The sequence below is a fragment of the Strix aluco genome, chromosome 18 (genome assembly GCF_031877795.1).
Source record: "Strix aluco isolate bStrAlu1 chromosome 18, bStrAlu1.hap1, whole genome shotgun sequence".
In the NCBI taxonomy this organism is placed as follows: Eukaryota; Metazoa; Chordata; class Aves; order Strigiformes; family Strigidae; genus Strix; species Strix aluco.
Genome location: NC_133948.1, coordinates 10,934,051 through 10,949,891, shown reverse-complemented (window position 1 = coordinate 10,949,891; position 15,841 = coordinate 10,934,051). Strand labels below are relative to the sequence as shown.

The 15,841-nt window shown below is 40.4% G+C and overlaps 1 protein-coding gene across 4 annotated transcripts; it reads right to left on the bottom strand.

Moving 5' to 3' along the window:
* Window positions 1-5,519: 5,519 nt before the first annotated feature.
* On the bottom strand, window positions 5,520-14,865 carry LOC141931553 (solute carrier family 2, facilitated glucose transporter member 11-like). Of its 4 annotated transcripts, none has more exons than XM_074843867.1 (12): window positions 14,732-14,865; window positions 13,690-13,788; window positions 12,920-13,080; window positions 11,938-12,062; window positions 11,452-11,581; window positions 10,696-10,844; window positions 10,136-10,323; window positions 8,953-9,063; window positions 8,306-8,407; window positions 7,315-7,390; window positions 6,168-6,295; window positions 5,520-5,833 (listed from the first exon to the last, which is right to left on the bottom strand). In XM_074843867.1, exons 1-12 carry the CDS (start codon window positions 14,753-14,755, stop codon window positions 5,627-5,629), a joined length of 1,500 nt encoding a protein of 499 aa, XP_074699968.1. In that variant the 5' UTR covers window positions 14,756-14,865; the 3' UTR covers window positions 5,520-5,626. The 4 variants fall into 4 exon arrangements, with proteins under 4 accessions (XP_074699968.1, XP_074699969.1, XP_074699972.1 ...); XM_074843868.1 differs by having other exon boundaries at window positions 5,520-5,778; XM_074843871.1 differs by having other exon boundaries at window positions 5,520-5,751.
* Between the last annotated feature and the right edge of the window lie 976 nt (window positions 14,866-15,841).

Genomic DNA, 15,841 nt, shown 5'->3' with positions numbered 1-15,841 from the left:
GCTTTTCACATGCTTTTAACAGAAAGAAACTGCTATCATTTTAGTTTCAGTCCTGGTCATCATCTGATGCAAGTCAGCTGTGGTCCAGAAAAACAAGAGATACAGGTATCATCCCATAGAGAAGTGAAAATAGAGGTGTTAATGATGGGTGAATTTCCTGAGGAAGATGAGGGAATTCACATGAAGCTTTTTCCTTTCTCTTTTCACTATAGGTACAGCTATTCTAGCCCCAGTATGTCCAGGCAGGCCCAAGAAAAGAGACAAAAATGCAGGATGAAAAGGCTCTAGCAGGCAGTCACTCGAAGAGGCTGTGCTCTGCCTTCTAGCCAGTTTTATTAGCTCTGCTGACAACAGCAACTGCTACTGAAGCCATAACATTTACAGAACGTAACATCCTTTGAACAGATGCAAGCATAACCCTGACACACTAATGGTGATGCCACTGCTTGTGTTCACTTCTGTTGGATGTCAGCTGCAGCCTCATAACAGTGATTTTGGCCCTGATGCATGCACCTGTACTGAAATAAGTAAGACTACATGGCACCTAAATTTCCAACTTCTTCTTGAAGGTGTCAGTGATGGCAATGACACTGAAGCAGCAGTACAAAGATGACAAAGATAAAAGATAAAAGGCTAGCTTACTTGTTTTATTTCTCCTTTTGAGTAAAAGATAGGCAGGGTGCATAGTCAAAATAATTTGAGATGTTGCTTGCAAAAGTGTGAGAAAGAGAGGCCTTGGCATGGGGTTAAAACAACATGCAAACATTAATATTGGTGGTTTAATCATCTACTGCCTGGTTTATCAGTAACTGCAAGAGATGCAGCGATAGTAAGCATTTGGGAGAAAAGGCCTCCTGAGGTTTGGCACATTGGATTTGTGCAGCCCCTGGGAGGATGAATGCTTGAGATGGAAAGGTTCCTTGAGCCATGAAATAGTGAAGGTGCCCAGCAAGACTGCCCGTGAAGGACTGACTTCTTGCAGGAGACACTGGAGCTACATCAGAGTGAGCATGGCTGGACTTCATAAGAGAGGGACAGAGGGATCCAAGGCTCATGCTTTTAAACCTAAGATGGTGCTGTGTGACAGAAATGAACAGTCCCCCTGCGATGTTCCAGCTGTACTTCTGCTGAGACTGGTTCCTACAAAAGGATCAGCAAAGACAAAGTGACACTGACCAAAATTACAACAGAAAATTCTCTCTTCTGTATGTGCAGAAAGGTTGGGACTCCTGAGAAGAAGATAGGAAAAAGAGAAAGAGGAGAGAAAATCAGAGAGAAGGAACTGACAAATGAAAGGGGAAGTTACCACAGCAGAATACACTATTGATCTGGTACAGTGCCAATAGTGAACACTGATCCTGACATGTATTTTTCCATATGTCTATTTAGTTAGCTACTCCATGGCTTTAATGTCTATTCAGCACAGTTCAGAAGTACTACCACTTGCGATTGCACCATGTTGTGAAATCTGTGCAAACTGGAAAAAGAACAGCATGGAAGAAGATCAATGTTATATCTGTGTTCCTTTTGGTCTCATGCTGTTCTTATTTTCAAACAGGCAATGCAGGCATTAGAAATTCCCCTTTACAACATTGTTAGGGAAGCTGCAAGCTCTATAGAAGCACTGCCACAGAGGCAGTGGGGGAAGAGGGCATGGTGGTAAAAAGAAGCATAAGATTTCATCCTGGATGTAGGCAGCATCTTGTCAGTCTTTTTGGAATCAGTGAGGTGTGGGGACACAGGACCTGTTGTGGGCAGGTTAACATACACAAGCCAGTCTGCCCCCAGTGTCATTGAAGAATAAACGTCCATAATTCAGAAATCCTCAGTTCATTTATATAGCACTTTGCCAGCTCAGTGAAGCTCTCTCTTCTTCTGGTAGGTAGATAGATAGTGAATGCCAGTTTTCCAAATCAAGAGTGGTAGATGGTTGGGCAAAAGCATCCCAAGTCAAATCAGCAGCCAGTTGATGGCCAGGAGTAAATCTCATGACTGCTTGACTACCACCCAGATACAGTTTGTTTTATAGTGTCTGCAAGCTTAAACTGCAGAATTTTTTTATGGGCACCTAAGAGTTGTGTTACTGTGTGGAGAGGGGAAGATGCCCAACTGCATTAATGTCAGAGAATTGCGGAGTTATGATCACAATAACCAAAATTCACAGCTGCCAGTGCAGTTTGGTCTTCCATCACTTTGAGCACACTCAGGATTTTGATGTTTTCCATTGCTTCTTTTTGTTTTTGCAGGTTGTCCACTCCTGCCTAGTGCTCTCCCTCACCCCACAGTTTCTTCATAGCTGTGCAGAACAAAGAGGAAAGCTTCATACAACTGTGCTATTCATGCATCATAATATTTGTACATGCAGATTTATTTAGATTATTAACTACTTATTCCCCTATAGTTTCAGACATCATGTTATTAACAAGCATGGTATGAGAACACCAGTGACGTATGTTTATATCCTGTGTTCACAGTCTTGCAGAAAATAAGATCCTATCCCACAGTTGTTAGTATGTAAACCTTAATTAGTTCTATACAGTTGTTAGAACATCAGTATAGTCTCTGATCTCTCTTTCCTTGTCTGATCACATGGCTCTTGCTACAGCACCTTGGAAGTGCTTTCCTCGAACCTGAACAGAGAAGTTATGGTCACAATCACTGACAACTTTTTGCACTGATAACGTAGCATATTGATTCATTAAAGGGCTTTGTGTTTGCATGCATGTGTGTTTTCATGTAGCATTACAAAGACATGCTGTATCTGGACAGATTTGTTAGAAAGAATTTGTGGTAAATTGATGAGGTAGTTTATGCGGTTTGCTGACAAGATGACATAGCTCCCAGCAGGTTATCTGCTATTTCAGTTAGGTGGTTGTGGTACCTAAATTACCTCATTAAAAATTACCTTACATGATATCTTCTGAAAATTTTTTACTGCCCATGTTAACATCTGTTAAGTGGAGAGACAGACGTGTTTGTTACCTGGGCATGCCCACTCAAAGCAGCTATATTCTAGCTCTTATTCTTTTCTTCTGCAGAGAATGGGGGGTGGAAAGAGCTGGGAATGGAAAATCAATGGAAACAATTTGCAACTTATTTTGGGAAGCATCCTTTACATTTTCACCCCACTACCAATGACTCCTGAAGAAGCTGTATCTGCTTAAACTTTTCTTACCATGGCCAAGTAGTTCATAGAGATTTGAAAGCCTGTTCTGAGGGATCCAACAACTCACAACAGAAAGAGCACTACGAACAACCACTGGTACTGAACCTGCAAGGAATAGTACAAGTTCATCACAAAAGAAATGTGATTATCATAGTCCCTGCATTTCTAGGATATCATCTTGTTTGATGATGCTTAAATAATCTTAGCAGAACATGCAAAGCACCAATGTAAAAAAAGATCATCCAGATAAAGGTTCTGGATTATCAGTTTTGCTACTCTTCTTCACATTAATCAATTAACCAATCCAAAACCCCTTTATTTTCAAATGCACAATTTCATATCACTATCAGGCTACTAGCTAGAAAAGCTTAACTGTATCACAGCTGTACATGGGTAGTTCTGGGAGTAGGTGAAAACAGTATGGAAATGCCTCACCATTTAAGTACTAGAGGACTTTTAAACTTTTTTCCTAAAAAATCAGTTTCTCTACCCAGCTAGAACGTCCTTCAAAGCTTTCATGATGATTTAGTCTAGAAAGTTAATTCTGTCTTTGTTTTGTTTTAAATGTTAGCTGTAATTTTTACAGTAACAAAATTAGAAGCATTTTTCACTGTCCACCCTATTATGTTGAAAATAGTTTGGTACATATGTATTGTATTTTCTTTAGGAATGGTAATTACAACAGACAACCCCTCAATTCTTCTGAAAGCTTAATATTAACAGCTGATACTGTCAGCTCTAGTACTCACCACTTCTGAAAGGAGAGTTTCCATCTTATATTGAAAGGGTGACTGATCCCAGGCAGACAGAACTCTGTTAGACTGAGGAAGTGTTTTCTGTCATGCCTTTTCTCCACCTTCTGCTTAAGTAATTATCTGACTCTGAGACTGAGGTTAATATTTACTTTGTATGATTTCTGTTGACTGATGTTTTTTGCAGCAATTGGACAGCGCCTAAAACAGATGGATTAAATATTTCAGTGACTCAACAGGAGAGATCCCTCTGAATGAGAACATTTTGTAGCACAAGTGCTCCCCATTTTGATACAGGGAGTGAAACCAGATCAGATATAAAATCTAACCCAGATTTCAGTTGCTGGAACACACACTGACACTTTAATATCAGAGCTTCTTCTGTGGCTCTTCCTTTAGAAGTAGCAAGCACATTATTTGAAATTTTAAAATAGAAGACTCCCTAACCCTCAACACTGATTCAGTGCTCCGGCACAATGATGTTCAATATGAATGGTTAAACTGCAGAAAGATAAGACTTATGGTCATTCTAAACAGGAGGCATGGTATACCTTTTGTAACTGTGACAGAAAATGGAAGAACAATTGATTGTCCTATATGAAGGTGGAAGAGTTTTGGGAGGGAAGTGATTAAATGCTGCGGTGGTCAGCAGGATTAACAGCTCTTGAATAGCAGCAGTACATGGGTGCTGTGAGGCATAGCAGTGGTAAAGTGTAGTATTGTATGCTGGTGTGCACTAATAGAGTGCAGTGTGTCCTAGGCCAGTACACAGCTAGCAGACATTGGCTATCACAGCTTCTGCTTTTTTTTTTTTTTTAGCAGTTAATTATTTATAAAATAGGCTGAATTTTCAAAGTGCCTACTCTCTCAGTAGCCTCTCAAAGTGCCTTTCTCCCTGTCTCACTCCAGGGCTCTTGTCCTCTAGCTCTCAGCACTGCCTTTATGTTTGTTAACCCTTGTGCCATCCATGAGGTACCCAGAATAAGGCTGAGAAGACTGCTTACACCACAAAAATTGCTCTAGGTTTTGCTACAGCTGATATGCATGGAGGGTGCAGTCAGTTTTCTCCAGAGTATGCAATTGAGAGTTCTTCTGTACCAAATGCCCAGGCATCAGAGCTGATCCCTGACAGTCATTATAGAGACAATCAGGACATACAACTACTTGATGTCAGCTCAAGAAAATAGAACAAAATTGAGTTCTCTTTGTTATTCTACCTGGTATTTGTTCATGTGCAGTCTTCAAGATCAATACTAGGTCCTTTACAGTGTGATATCATGACATGAAAATTGTTTGCAAGAACTATGTTTATGTTTCATCTTCTCTTCTTCCCGCTCTTAATCCTGAGCAGAGTTTTCTTACAAAGTAACAAACATAGAGACAAATCCTGCTTCTTTAAAATTATAGCAAAGGAGAAAGACTTGAAATAAAATGGATGTGTTATACCTGAAAATGTTTTCCATGTGCCAGTTTTGAGAAGCTTCTGTAGTTACTAATGTCTTCCTGCTACAGAGCTGTTCTAGGAAGGAGCCATTGTCTCACACCATGAAAAGCAAAGATGAATATAAAATAGGACTACCTGAATTAATGACAAACTCGGATTACTTTTTGGATTACATTTTATTGAGAAAAGTCCATGTTAGGTTTAGCTTTCAGTTCGATTTTGAGACAGGGCTTTTTGTTGATGGAAGTTGCTCATGGTGGCCTATCAGAGCTTGGTGCAGAATGTCTTTTCTTTGGTAGCATTCTTCTCCACAGTCTGATGACGTTTCTTCTTAAATCTGCATGTTTTGAATTCTTCTGTGATTTCGGAGGTTGACTTCCCTTTTGTTTCTGGGAGGAACAGGTAGATGAGAACTGCTGAAATGACCAGGACAGCAATAAAGATGAGGAAGCAAAAAGGACCAAGAAGCATCTGGAGATAAAAATAGAATAAGATGAGCAATTTCCCTGACAACACTTGCCCCTATAGATTCTTGAAAATTGTGATTTGTCCCTGTGAAATGAGGAATAAGTTGATTTTACAGAAGGAGTATTTATTTATCTTTTCAATCTGTTCTTGAGGCAGCAGATGATGTCTGAAGTCCAGGGAAATGTTCTACATAAATGCCTCCATATGCCAGTAGCAATAAGGGATTCACAGCTTTGATCATCTACAAGGCATTTCATCCTACTCCCTGTCCAGACCAGCCTAGAAAACCAGTTTAAATTCATAGAGTCAAAGAGAAGATTTGAATCAAATTACATACCACAGCAAAGGGAAAAATCATTCCAGTGAAAGTGAGGCCTAGCCACATGACGATTCCACCAATTACAAAAGCGGAGGACCTTGTTGAGAGGGTGAAGATTTCATTCATGACAGATGCAATGGCTCCAGCTGAGGAAAAAACATAAAAAAGGAATAGAAACATTGTTGTAGTTAACCATTTTCCTCAAAGTGAGTGAACTGATGTCACTAGTCAAACACAGCCCCAGTATCAGGCTACTATGAGATCATTTAAATTTGGGCAGCACAGCCATCTCTATCTGAATTCTCCTATAGACTTATGGTCCATGGAGAGAGATGGACACCCCTGAAGTGCAGTTTCTATCCACCTAAGATGTCTAAAATATGGGGACAAGTGGCCCTAATGGCCTATTTCTCTCCATTGCCCATAGGAGACACCTGGGTTCTGCTACCATGGGAATTCTTTTAGGTTTTCAAGACATTCGTGGTCCTCATATACAGCCCTTACAATAATAAAGGCTGCCATTTGAATTTGGAGACTATAATAACAGAAAGTAGTGTTTAGTCAGGGAACCTTCAGAGTAAATAGTGGTCTGAAGTGAGTGAGGTCCTAATAGAGAGCTGAAAGTTTGGTTCTGGTGTTACCTACTGATGTAGGTGATTCAGAGTGACATTAAGAGAGGATGAGAAAGGACAGAGCAATACTAAGAGACAGACTATGCATGCTGTCAGGTATCATTCTTTAACAGAGTAGGATTTTACAGGTGAGTTGAGAAAACTCTGATATTTAGAAGAGGCTACCTCTGCCCTTAAGCAAAGAGAGAGATGGACCAGATGAGCCTTTATGCACTGGACAGCATTCACACCCTCCAAAACAAGTCTTAGTAAATTGATTAACAAGTATTTTTTGTCTTGAATCTGTAATCCAGTGAGAGAAAAGAGGGTCCTGATTCCTCAGGGTCTGAATCGTTTCAAGCAATTTGTTAAAGAAATTGTTTCTTGGGTCATTAATTAATCAAAAATTGAGGCTTCCCCAACTTCAGTCCAAACTAAGCTGTTGATTTTTGAAGACATATTCACACAGTCTATTTCTACTTCCAGACATCCATGGTCTGTGCTTATCCTTGTGGTCCAAGGTGTCCTGTTGTTGCTTTTATTGTTCTACTCACCTGGTCCTATTCCATAGGCAATGATGAATAAAAAGATGAGAATAACACTGCAGTAACGCATCCAGAGGAACTGATCCTAGACAAAGGCGAAAGGAGGGAAGAGAACGGAATTTCATGTTATAGCTGTAGCACGGCTGATCAAAACATGTAAGAGAAGCAATATTAATGAAAAAGCCCATGACACTGGAGCCTGTAGAAGATGTTCACCAGAACTACTTATCTTTCTGTACTGATTACAGTGGAAGGCCAGAAGCAGCCTTTGCAGTGTCATATCTACAGAGGTGAGCTGAACTGCACCCTGGTCTGAAAAACAAGTAACACATTCCAAGCTAATTATAGCATGGGGAAAATTGTTACTGATTTGACCTAATTATCTTCTTGAATTAGACAGCTTCAGAGAAATGTTTAAATCTCTTGTGAACCAGAAGTTGTCTGTGAAAGAGAAAGAAGCTGAGACCAAGATCCCAATGCAGTGCAAACCACTGGCACTACTGAAGCCATGACACTGGCTTCCTCACTACTTTACACCATCCTGACTGGAAGTAACTAGAGAGCTGCACTATGTAGCTGGATCACTTGTATCAAGGGTGGAAATCGGTGGTTGTTGGAAGGGTCAGTACACACCTCTTCTGCTGCAGGAGGCATGGGATAGTGAATGGGAAAGGTGACAGCAAGGGTGGTCATCTAGGGATTTAAAGGACAATGGAACAAGACACAGGTGAGGTTTGGAGAGGTCAGGCAGGCAGAGAGCTAGCGGAAAGCTATGCCAGGCCAATGGTTTTACAAAATGTTTCTCACTGACTGTTTGAAAGCCTGATTAAAAGAGATGAACTACAAGGCAGGAAAAAAGAAGCCTTGCACAGGGGCTGTGAGTTTGTATTCAGAAGGTATTCTGATCTGCTATTTTGGACACGAAAGATAAGGCTGACTATCTGCTGTCCTGCACAAAGAATTCTGATGCAGGTCCACTCCTAGAGAGACATTTGCTTACACTTAGTAGAAGGCTTGTTTCAAGCAACACCAGTATCAGTGCCATCAGCAGATAACCACCCCATAGGAGTATCCGGCGTCCAAAACGATCGATAATGGAGCTCTGAAGAATTAAAAAAAATTACATATCACTGGAAGCATGGCAAAATCCAGCTGTCAGCTGTCCAACAGATAAAGCATTGTTCTTGGGTTCTTTTTGCTTTAGAGAACACAAATCTTATTGGTACCAAGTTTGTTATTTTACTGAATTTCTTCTAGCCTCTCTATGAATTAACATCACTGCCCAGCACTGCAGCTACTTTTTCATAAACACTGTAATCAATGGAAGCATGTTACGACTCCATTCAAATATATAGATATACACAAATATATGGAAATAAGTATAGATATTTATGTTTGGATGACATTTCATTTATATCTGTATGAATAAGAGAGGGATTTTTATAAGAAATTATGGAAAATGAAGATGGGATGGAAGATGTAAAAGGTGAGACAAAATTTGGAGCGGATGGTAACAACCACTTTACAGATTTATGCAGTACCACAGAAAATTTATTTAGTTCATAAGAGGAGAAGATTCTTTTTTTAAGGAATAGACTCAACTCACATGTACTTTAACTCTTAAAGCCCCAGAAGAGTCTGACTTACACAGAAGATGATAGAGATGAGCTCAGAGATTGCAACTCCTAGAGATACATATGGGATGATGCTTTCATGCAGGTTGGCTGTCTGAAAAATTTCTGAGGTGTAAAAGGTGATCTGGGAAATAAGAAACATTTTCAAAATGGAGCATATCAGTAGACATGATATGTGCTTATACATCATCTTTTAGAACTAGATTTGTCATCACTGCAAAAGCATCAATACATTACTGGGGCTTAGTGGAGGTGACATACCTGCTTGAGATGTGAAAAATCAAAAGGTTAATGTAGATGAAGAAAGGGGATTTGAATCTCTAGTGGGGGGAAAAAAAAAAAAAAGGAGTTGAAAGGAGCATACTGCCTATAAGACATGAGAAAAAGATGTTGTTTTGGCAAAGAGGAAAAGGAAAGGGACAAGACAGGGAGTGAAGAAAAAGAAAAGCAGATCTCAACCTTAGCAGACCATACATTGTCATACAAACAGTTGATTCTGTCACCCTTTTCGAGTTGCTAAGCAGAAGCTGCTCCTCTGCAAAGGCCCTGATGGACTGGGCACCATTTCCCTGTCAGCAGAGCGCAGAGGTTCCTCCTCTGTCCATGTTGCTGGCAACTGTAATGAACAAGCTCCAGAAGAGTGCACAGGCTTAAGCAAGGCTTATGGAGAGACACTCATAGGCAAGTGATAAAAATGACATCCAGGGGAACGACTATTAGCTTGGGCTGTATTAGGCTAAGCCACCTTTATGTGAAGACAACTGACAGGAAATTCCTTAGTGGATAAATCTCCTTTATCCAATGGAATGAAAACTGAATGGCAGTTGCTGGCCATCTGCTACTGCAGAAGTCAAAGAAAGTGGAGCTGGAAGTCTAGATAAATAGGTCTCTGGGTTGTCACAAGCCTTAGGGTCTTTATAACCCTTTCTCCTACAGAGTCTTTGGTAATACCACCAGGGGAATGAATGCAACAGTGCTCTTGCAGGAACTTATGCTGAGTTGGACCTCTTGTATTCCCACCTGAGAAGCTCCCTTAAAGGCATGAAGAATACTAGTGATGATACCACAGATCTTCACAGGCAGTGAGCTCTATGTGAGGAGGAATAACGTAGATCCAGGAGGAAAGTGACAAGTTGGAATTGTGGCACTTCGTTACTTAATGGTAGATATAAGCACGGAAATAGGGTATACTCAACTGCACTCAAGCCGCAGAGCTGTAGACTCAGTAAAAGGAGGAGCATGGTACTCAGCTGTGGATACACGGATGGTTCTTTCAGCACCTCTAGGATATTCATGATTTTGGTGCCTTTTGTTACAGCTTTTTCCTTCATCAAGTCATCAAATTCTGTTTGATAATTCCCTTCTCCCCAGAGTTGCTTCATGGCTACAGAAGAGACAGAATGCAGTATACTCCTCCATCATCTGTTCCACTCAGACTTCTATGTTTTTCAATTTTTAACGACATTAAACATTTGCAGTTCAGTCTGAGCTTTGATTCATCAGCCACTGAGCAAAGAACTAGAACATCGCTTACTGGAGCATGCTGAGACTTCCCCGGAAAATGGCTTTCAATTTGCTGTAGTATTTAGGGGTAGATCTTAAATATTTCTGATGACTTTGCTTAGTCTGGAGGACTTTAATCATGTAGTTGTGAAGAAATCTGTAGTTGACTAATAGAAAACCTGATTCACTCTATTAGCTTCATTTTCCCAAGAGTTATGGTTTAACAAATTAAGGATCTAAAGTTTTATTTTACCTTTCAAGCAACCAGCTTTGTCTCCTTTTTGCAGCAAGAGATAGGGAGGTGACTCAGGAAAGGATGGCAAAAAGAGCAGTTGAATCAATGCCACCAACCCAGAGAAGGACAATAGCACATTCCACATGTCCTCAGTTCCTAAAAGGTCTCTATGAAAGCACGTTAGAGAGTATTTATACTCCAGTACAATTACAGTCTATAACTAGTTTGGTATTTTCTAGATCCTAGGCTAGCTAAAGAGACACAATATACATATAGACCTTGAAAAGATAAATTGAAATAGATATTTTGTCTAGGGAAAGCAAAAGAGACTAATATTTTATTTTTACTGCAAGACCGAGATTTTTCTTGTAATTTGAATATTTTCTAAAGATCAGTGAAGTTTGAATATTCCCACAACAGCCCTCTGAACAAATACTTCAATTCTGCATGAGGTTATCAAGAAATTATCAGAAATTATCAAGAGTTTGCTAAGAGTGTTTACATACAATCTTTACTTACTAACTTCAGCAGAGACACCGCCCCTCCAGAGATGGATTCATCCTTTCTCAAGAGAAGGGCCTTTCTCTCCCCAGTGAATGACATGGAAACCTCAGTGACTGCTATGGGCTAGATGCATCTTTTTTGACAGCTGTAGCTGAGCAAAGTAAAACCCCACCCTTAGTGTATGTCCGTTTCTAGGACTGGGAGAACAATACTTCCCTGCCATACAGAAGACAAATAAATGGAAAAAAGGATGAGAAGTAGCACCAGTACCGTAACCCAAGAATTCTTGCTACAGCTTTTCCTAGTGCAAGAAACACAGAGGAGGTCACATTTACAAATCCACGCAACTTCTTAGGTGAGATCTCTCCAGCATACTGAAGATGAGCATTCATATGTATTCCTAAAGTGAAGAAGACACAAGAGAGCTAAAGCTACAGAAAGCAAGAGAGAAGGTCCCTTTTCATTTCAACTTCACTAAAGGTAGCTCTCTGCTCTGTCTTCTGAACTGTTCGCTATATATCCTCCACAATAATAGGCTGAAAATGTACCTTTTACTTCAAGTGAGATGCTTAGCTAATCCATCAGATCTCTCTCTCAACAAGACCTCTTGAAGGCAAAGGAGAGCTCATCTTACCTTTTCCCAATCTGTTCCTTGTTCCACTGGGGTTACTGTGCATGCCTGGGTACTCCCAGCAGGAAGATTTCTGTATCCACCCCAAAGAAGTCACACTAACATGGAGTAGTGGGGAGTCCTACCAGCACCGATGCCCTCAAGGAAGCGCCCAATCAGGATCATCTCAAAAGACTTGGCTCTCCTACTGAAGCCAGTATGCAGTGTGGCTATTATTAGGACCATGTCGTTGAACAGCAGACATTTCTTCCTGCAACAGCAAACAACACATGGGTATGATCCGTGTTTTACTGTTTCATCTTTGACTAATGTCTGCCTGTTCTCTGGATACACAGACCAAGCCATGGTCATGTTTAAATCCATTGTTTGTAGGACAACCATATCCAATTATGAGAAGGCATGATGCCTTGGCAGGGGCATGGAAAGAGAGAAGCTAGATTCCTCTTTTCCGTGCTAACACTATGTGAGCATACCATGAGGCTGAAGGAAATTTCTGCAGGGTAAATGCTTCTTTTCACTTCTTTCCTGTGGACAAGGCTCCCATCTCAAACATGGCACGTGTCCCCAGAACAAGGCAAATCCAGCTTCCCTGAGAACTTGCTTCAATGTCTACCTCAAGCTAGAGTTCTGGCTTTGTCCTTCATGGCCACCCTCAAAGAGAGGGTTCTGAATGTGGCCTGAGGGTTTCCTGCTTATCTTGTTGAAACTGATTATTCTTATAGAGGAATAAAGCTGCACCATTTTTTTAAGTCTGTGATCAATTAAAAAATGAAAAGAAAAACAAAAAGCTTTTGCCTACAGAATATCTATCCCCTTCTGCACTACTGCTGGGCCCAGTAAAGAAATTTCAGAGGTTTATTTTTTACTGAAATTTCAGCAAAAATACAGGAATTGTGTGGCACCAAAAACTGTGACAAGGGAGTCAGAAATTGTTGCATATTTTTGTCTCTCTAATGCACCTAGGTGTAGTTATACACGCTGAGTAAAGTAAATTGTGCACCAGAAGGGGGCAGTGAGAATTCTGACATTCATTATATTAGGTGAGTAATATTTAATTGCTTCCCTTGTTGCAGACCTGATTAGCAAGCTGTTGGGAAATATACTTACTTTCCATATTTTGCAGTCAGGTACCCACTACACAGACACCCTATCATTCCACCGACACAGTACACAGACACAATGAAGGACCAAAATAATGTGAGTGTCTCCTGATGCAGCACAGAACCATATCGCTCCAGCCAAGTTTCGTTTATAAACTTCTGAATGTACTGGGACAGAAAAAGAGATTTTCATTCCACTGAGGCACTAATCACAATAGTTCTTCATAACGTTTACAACTTTAAAAAATGAGGTTAATAGTCATTACTAAAAGCATGACTATGGGACACTTGTTTGCAAATGAGGATTGATATTTCCTCTCATACAGTCTGTTAGTATAAGAGAATCTTTCAAAAATTAATTATACTCTTTAGTCTGTTGAATCCTGGCTCTCCTACACCAAACTACTGGGACCTTTTATTGGTTCTAGTGAAGTGCAAATGTTCTTCTTGCAGGTAGTGGATATAAAGAGGAAAGGGCTGAACAAATGTTTGAGACTCAGCTCATTTTTAAATCTTTTTTCTTCATGGCATAATCTTTAAGGAGGGTGTTTCAATGTATTGTTTCCACACAATTCTGTGGGATGTTGTCTTTGGAACATAGCTCCTAACAATCATGAAAACTCATTTTGTCCTTTGGCAGTGGACAGTATGGCATTGGAAAGAGCTGGGAATAAACTCACGTAGCAACACCTAACATTTTTTAGAGCATCTTCAAAGTGTCAGGCCTAGTACCATGAAGAGTACTTACAGATGTGATTTTATGAAGGCTTTGCTTACCACGGAAGTATAATTGATCACAGACACTTGAAAACCAGATAGGTGGGTTCCACCAATTCCTAGCACCATAATCATTAGCAATAGCTTCCGGTATTGAACCTGCCAAAGATGAAACACATACTAAATTCCTGATACCAGCATGGCTTTCAGACCATGAGATAATTTATGAGATCGTGTATCTTCCCATTTCTATGATTAAGTAGCCTTTAAAATGCAAAAACTAATTTTGCATTTTTCAATAATTAAGCAAGATTGCTGTGAAATTGTTAAGATGCAAACCTGCACATTCCTTTATGCTCCTCTCCTGGTTATTAGCAGCCTGAAAAGATGCAGTCTCTAATTCTGTTAGTTCTGCTAGCTACAGAAATAAAAAACATAGTCATAAAAACCTTGTTTGGATAGTTTGTGTTTGCTTTTGTACTAGTAAGAAGCTACAGCTTTCCTGAATCCCCGTTTTCCTTCAACTTTGCCTCCTAAAAGACATTGTTCACCAGTTTCCAGAGATTAAGTCTGTCCTCTTAAAACTTATTTTTTCACATTTCACTCTTATTATCCCCATAGAAAACCACATTTTTAGAGTCTCTACTTGACTGACTCCTATCTGAAATGCTGTGTTTCCATGATGTACACTGGATTTTAGAGCACTCTTCACAAGCACATATGTTTTCAGGCATTTGGTCAGGTCACACTCTAAACAGATCAGTATCCTCAAGTATCCTTGAGAGTGTAGGGCAGTAGAGTGGGAAGGTTTTTTCTGTTTTGTTTTTTTCATTGCTACCATTTTCTCCATCTTCCTCAAAATGCCTATTCTTTCCTGGTTTCCCAGGTCTTCTTTTAAACCCCTCACTCTTTTGTATTTCTAATACATTTTCTGGAGATGCTATGTAGTCAGTCTTATTGCTGAATCAGTGTTGTCCCAAGCATGTGCTCTGTTGCTCATTTTTGTTAAAAAAAAAGAGTGTTTGACTCCCTTTGCTGTAATCTTTAAAGATCATGCTGCTATTAGTGACTAGGACTAGAAGACAAGAAGTTGGATACTCACCAGGTCTGAGAGGAAACCAGCCATTTCCCCTTGAAAACCTGCCTGCTCTGAGAGCCCTTGTCAAGTCTGTCAGATGAGAGATGTGTTTTCTACGCTTAGATTATAAGAAGTTGGGATCATAGCACAGAAGTTAAACTCTAACTATGTAGCTTTTAGTGAATTGTGTCCTCCTCCAACACTGGCCAAGGCCTCTTCTTGCTGGTTTAATTATTCTAAGACCCAGATATGCCAGGCTGATTACAACATTGGTAAATGTTTATCCTTCTTGTATTGGGAGCACCCCCCTTACTCACACTGCTAAAACAACTGGGTGTTCCTGTTGTGTGAGGAGTCAGGTGGTGCTGCCATCTTTCCTTCAGGGAGGAGAGTCCCGCTTCACCTCTCTGACAAGCAGCTTAGGTAGAGTGTGTTTTCCTCCTCTCCAGTCTACTACAGTATTGTAGTTGAGCTGTTACGCCTCTATTTGCATGCTGTAAGATTTTCAATTGCTTGAAGTGATTTGAACACTTTGAAGTGATTTGAACACTTCACAGTTGCAGGACATGAATTATCTGAATATTGGCATATTGGTTCCTTGCTAACACCCAGTTCTTTATAGAGGGTCACGTTGTTTCCAGAACCACCCAGAAGCCTCACTCTTACCTCTCTGTAACAATGGAGACAGCCTACTGTGTGCCAGAGTGGGAGGCTTATTCTGTTCTGGCTTGAGAATTGATTTCAAGAAGTACTTTTCACCTTAAAAAAATTGATTTTGAATCAGCTAAAGACTGTTTACAAAGAGTGTAAGTTAATTCTTGCTTCCTTTGGGCTTCTATGTATTACATGTAACATTTTGTACTACACTGAATACAACATAGTTCACTCTATACTACAAAGATTTAACTGTCTATGGTTAGTGCTGAAAGCAGAGGCGGGAGGGTGGGGTTACAGTTCTGAAGGTAACTTTGCTCAGGAGCAGGGCGGAAGCACCAACATTCCTCCTACAGCTTGCTCTCCAGGTTACAGCGACTGACAACAGCCCCACGCTGTCCCCTGGGCCATGTGCCAGCAGCACAGGCGGCCTTGCTGAGTCACGCCTTGACCTTTCTCCTGCTGGATGTCCCAGTAACG

Bases quoted from the DNA above. Each gene is read 5' to 3' on its own strand.
- LOC141931553 (XM_074843867.1), bottom strand. From the start codon at position 14,755: ATGGCTGGTTTCCTCTCAGACCTG. The intron at 9,064-10,135 runs GTTGAGTATACC...CTTATTTCCCAG, and splicing joins AGCTCTGCGGCTTGAGTGCA to ATCACCTTTTACACCTCAGA. The intron at 5,834-6,167 runs GTATGTAATTTG...TTTTATCTCCAG, and splicing joins TGATTTTTCCCTTTGCTGTG to ATGCTTCTTGGTCCTTTTTG.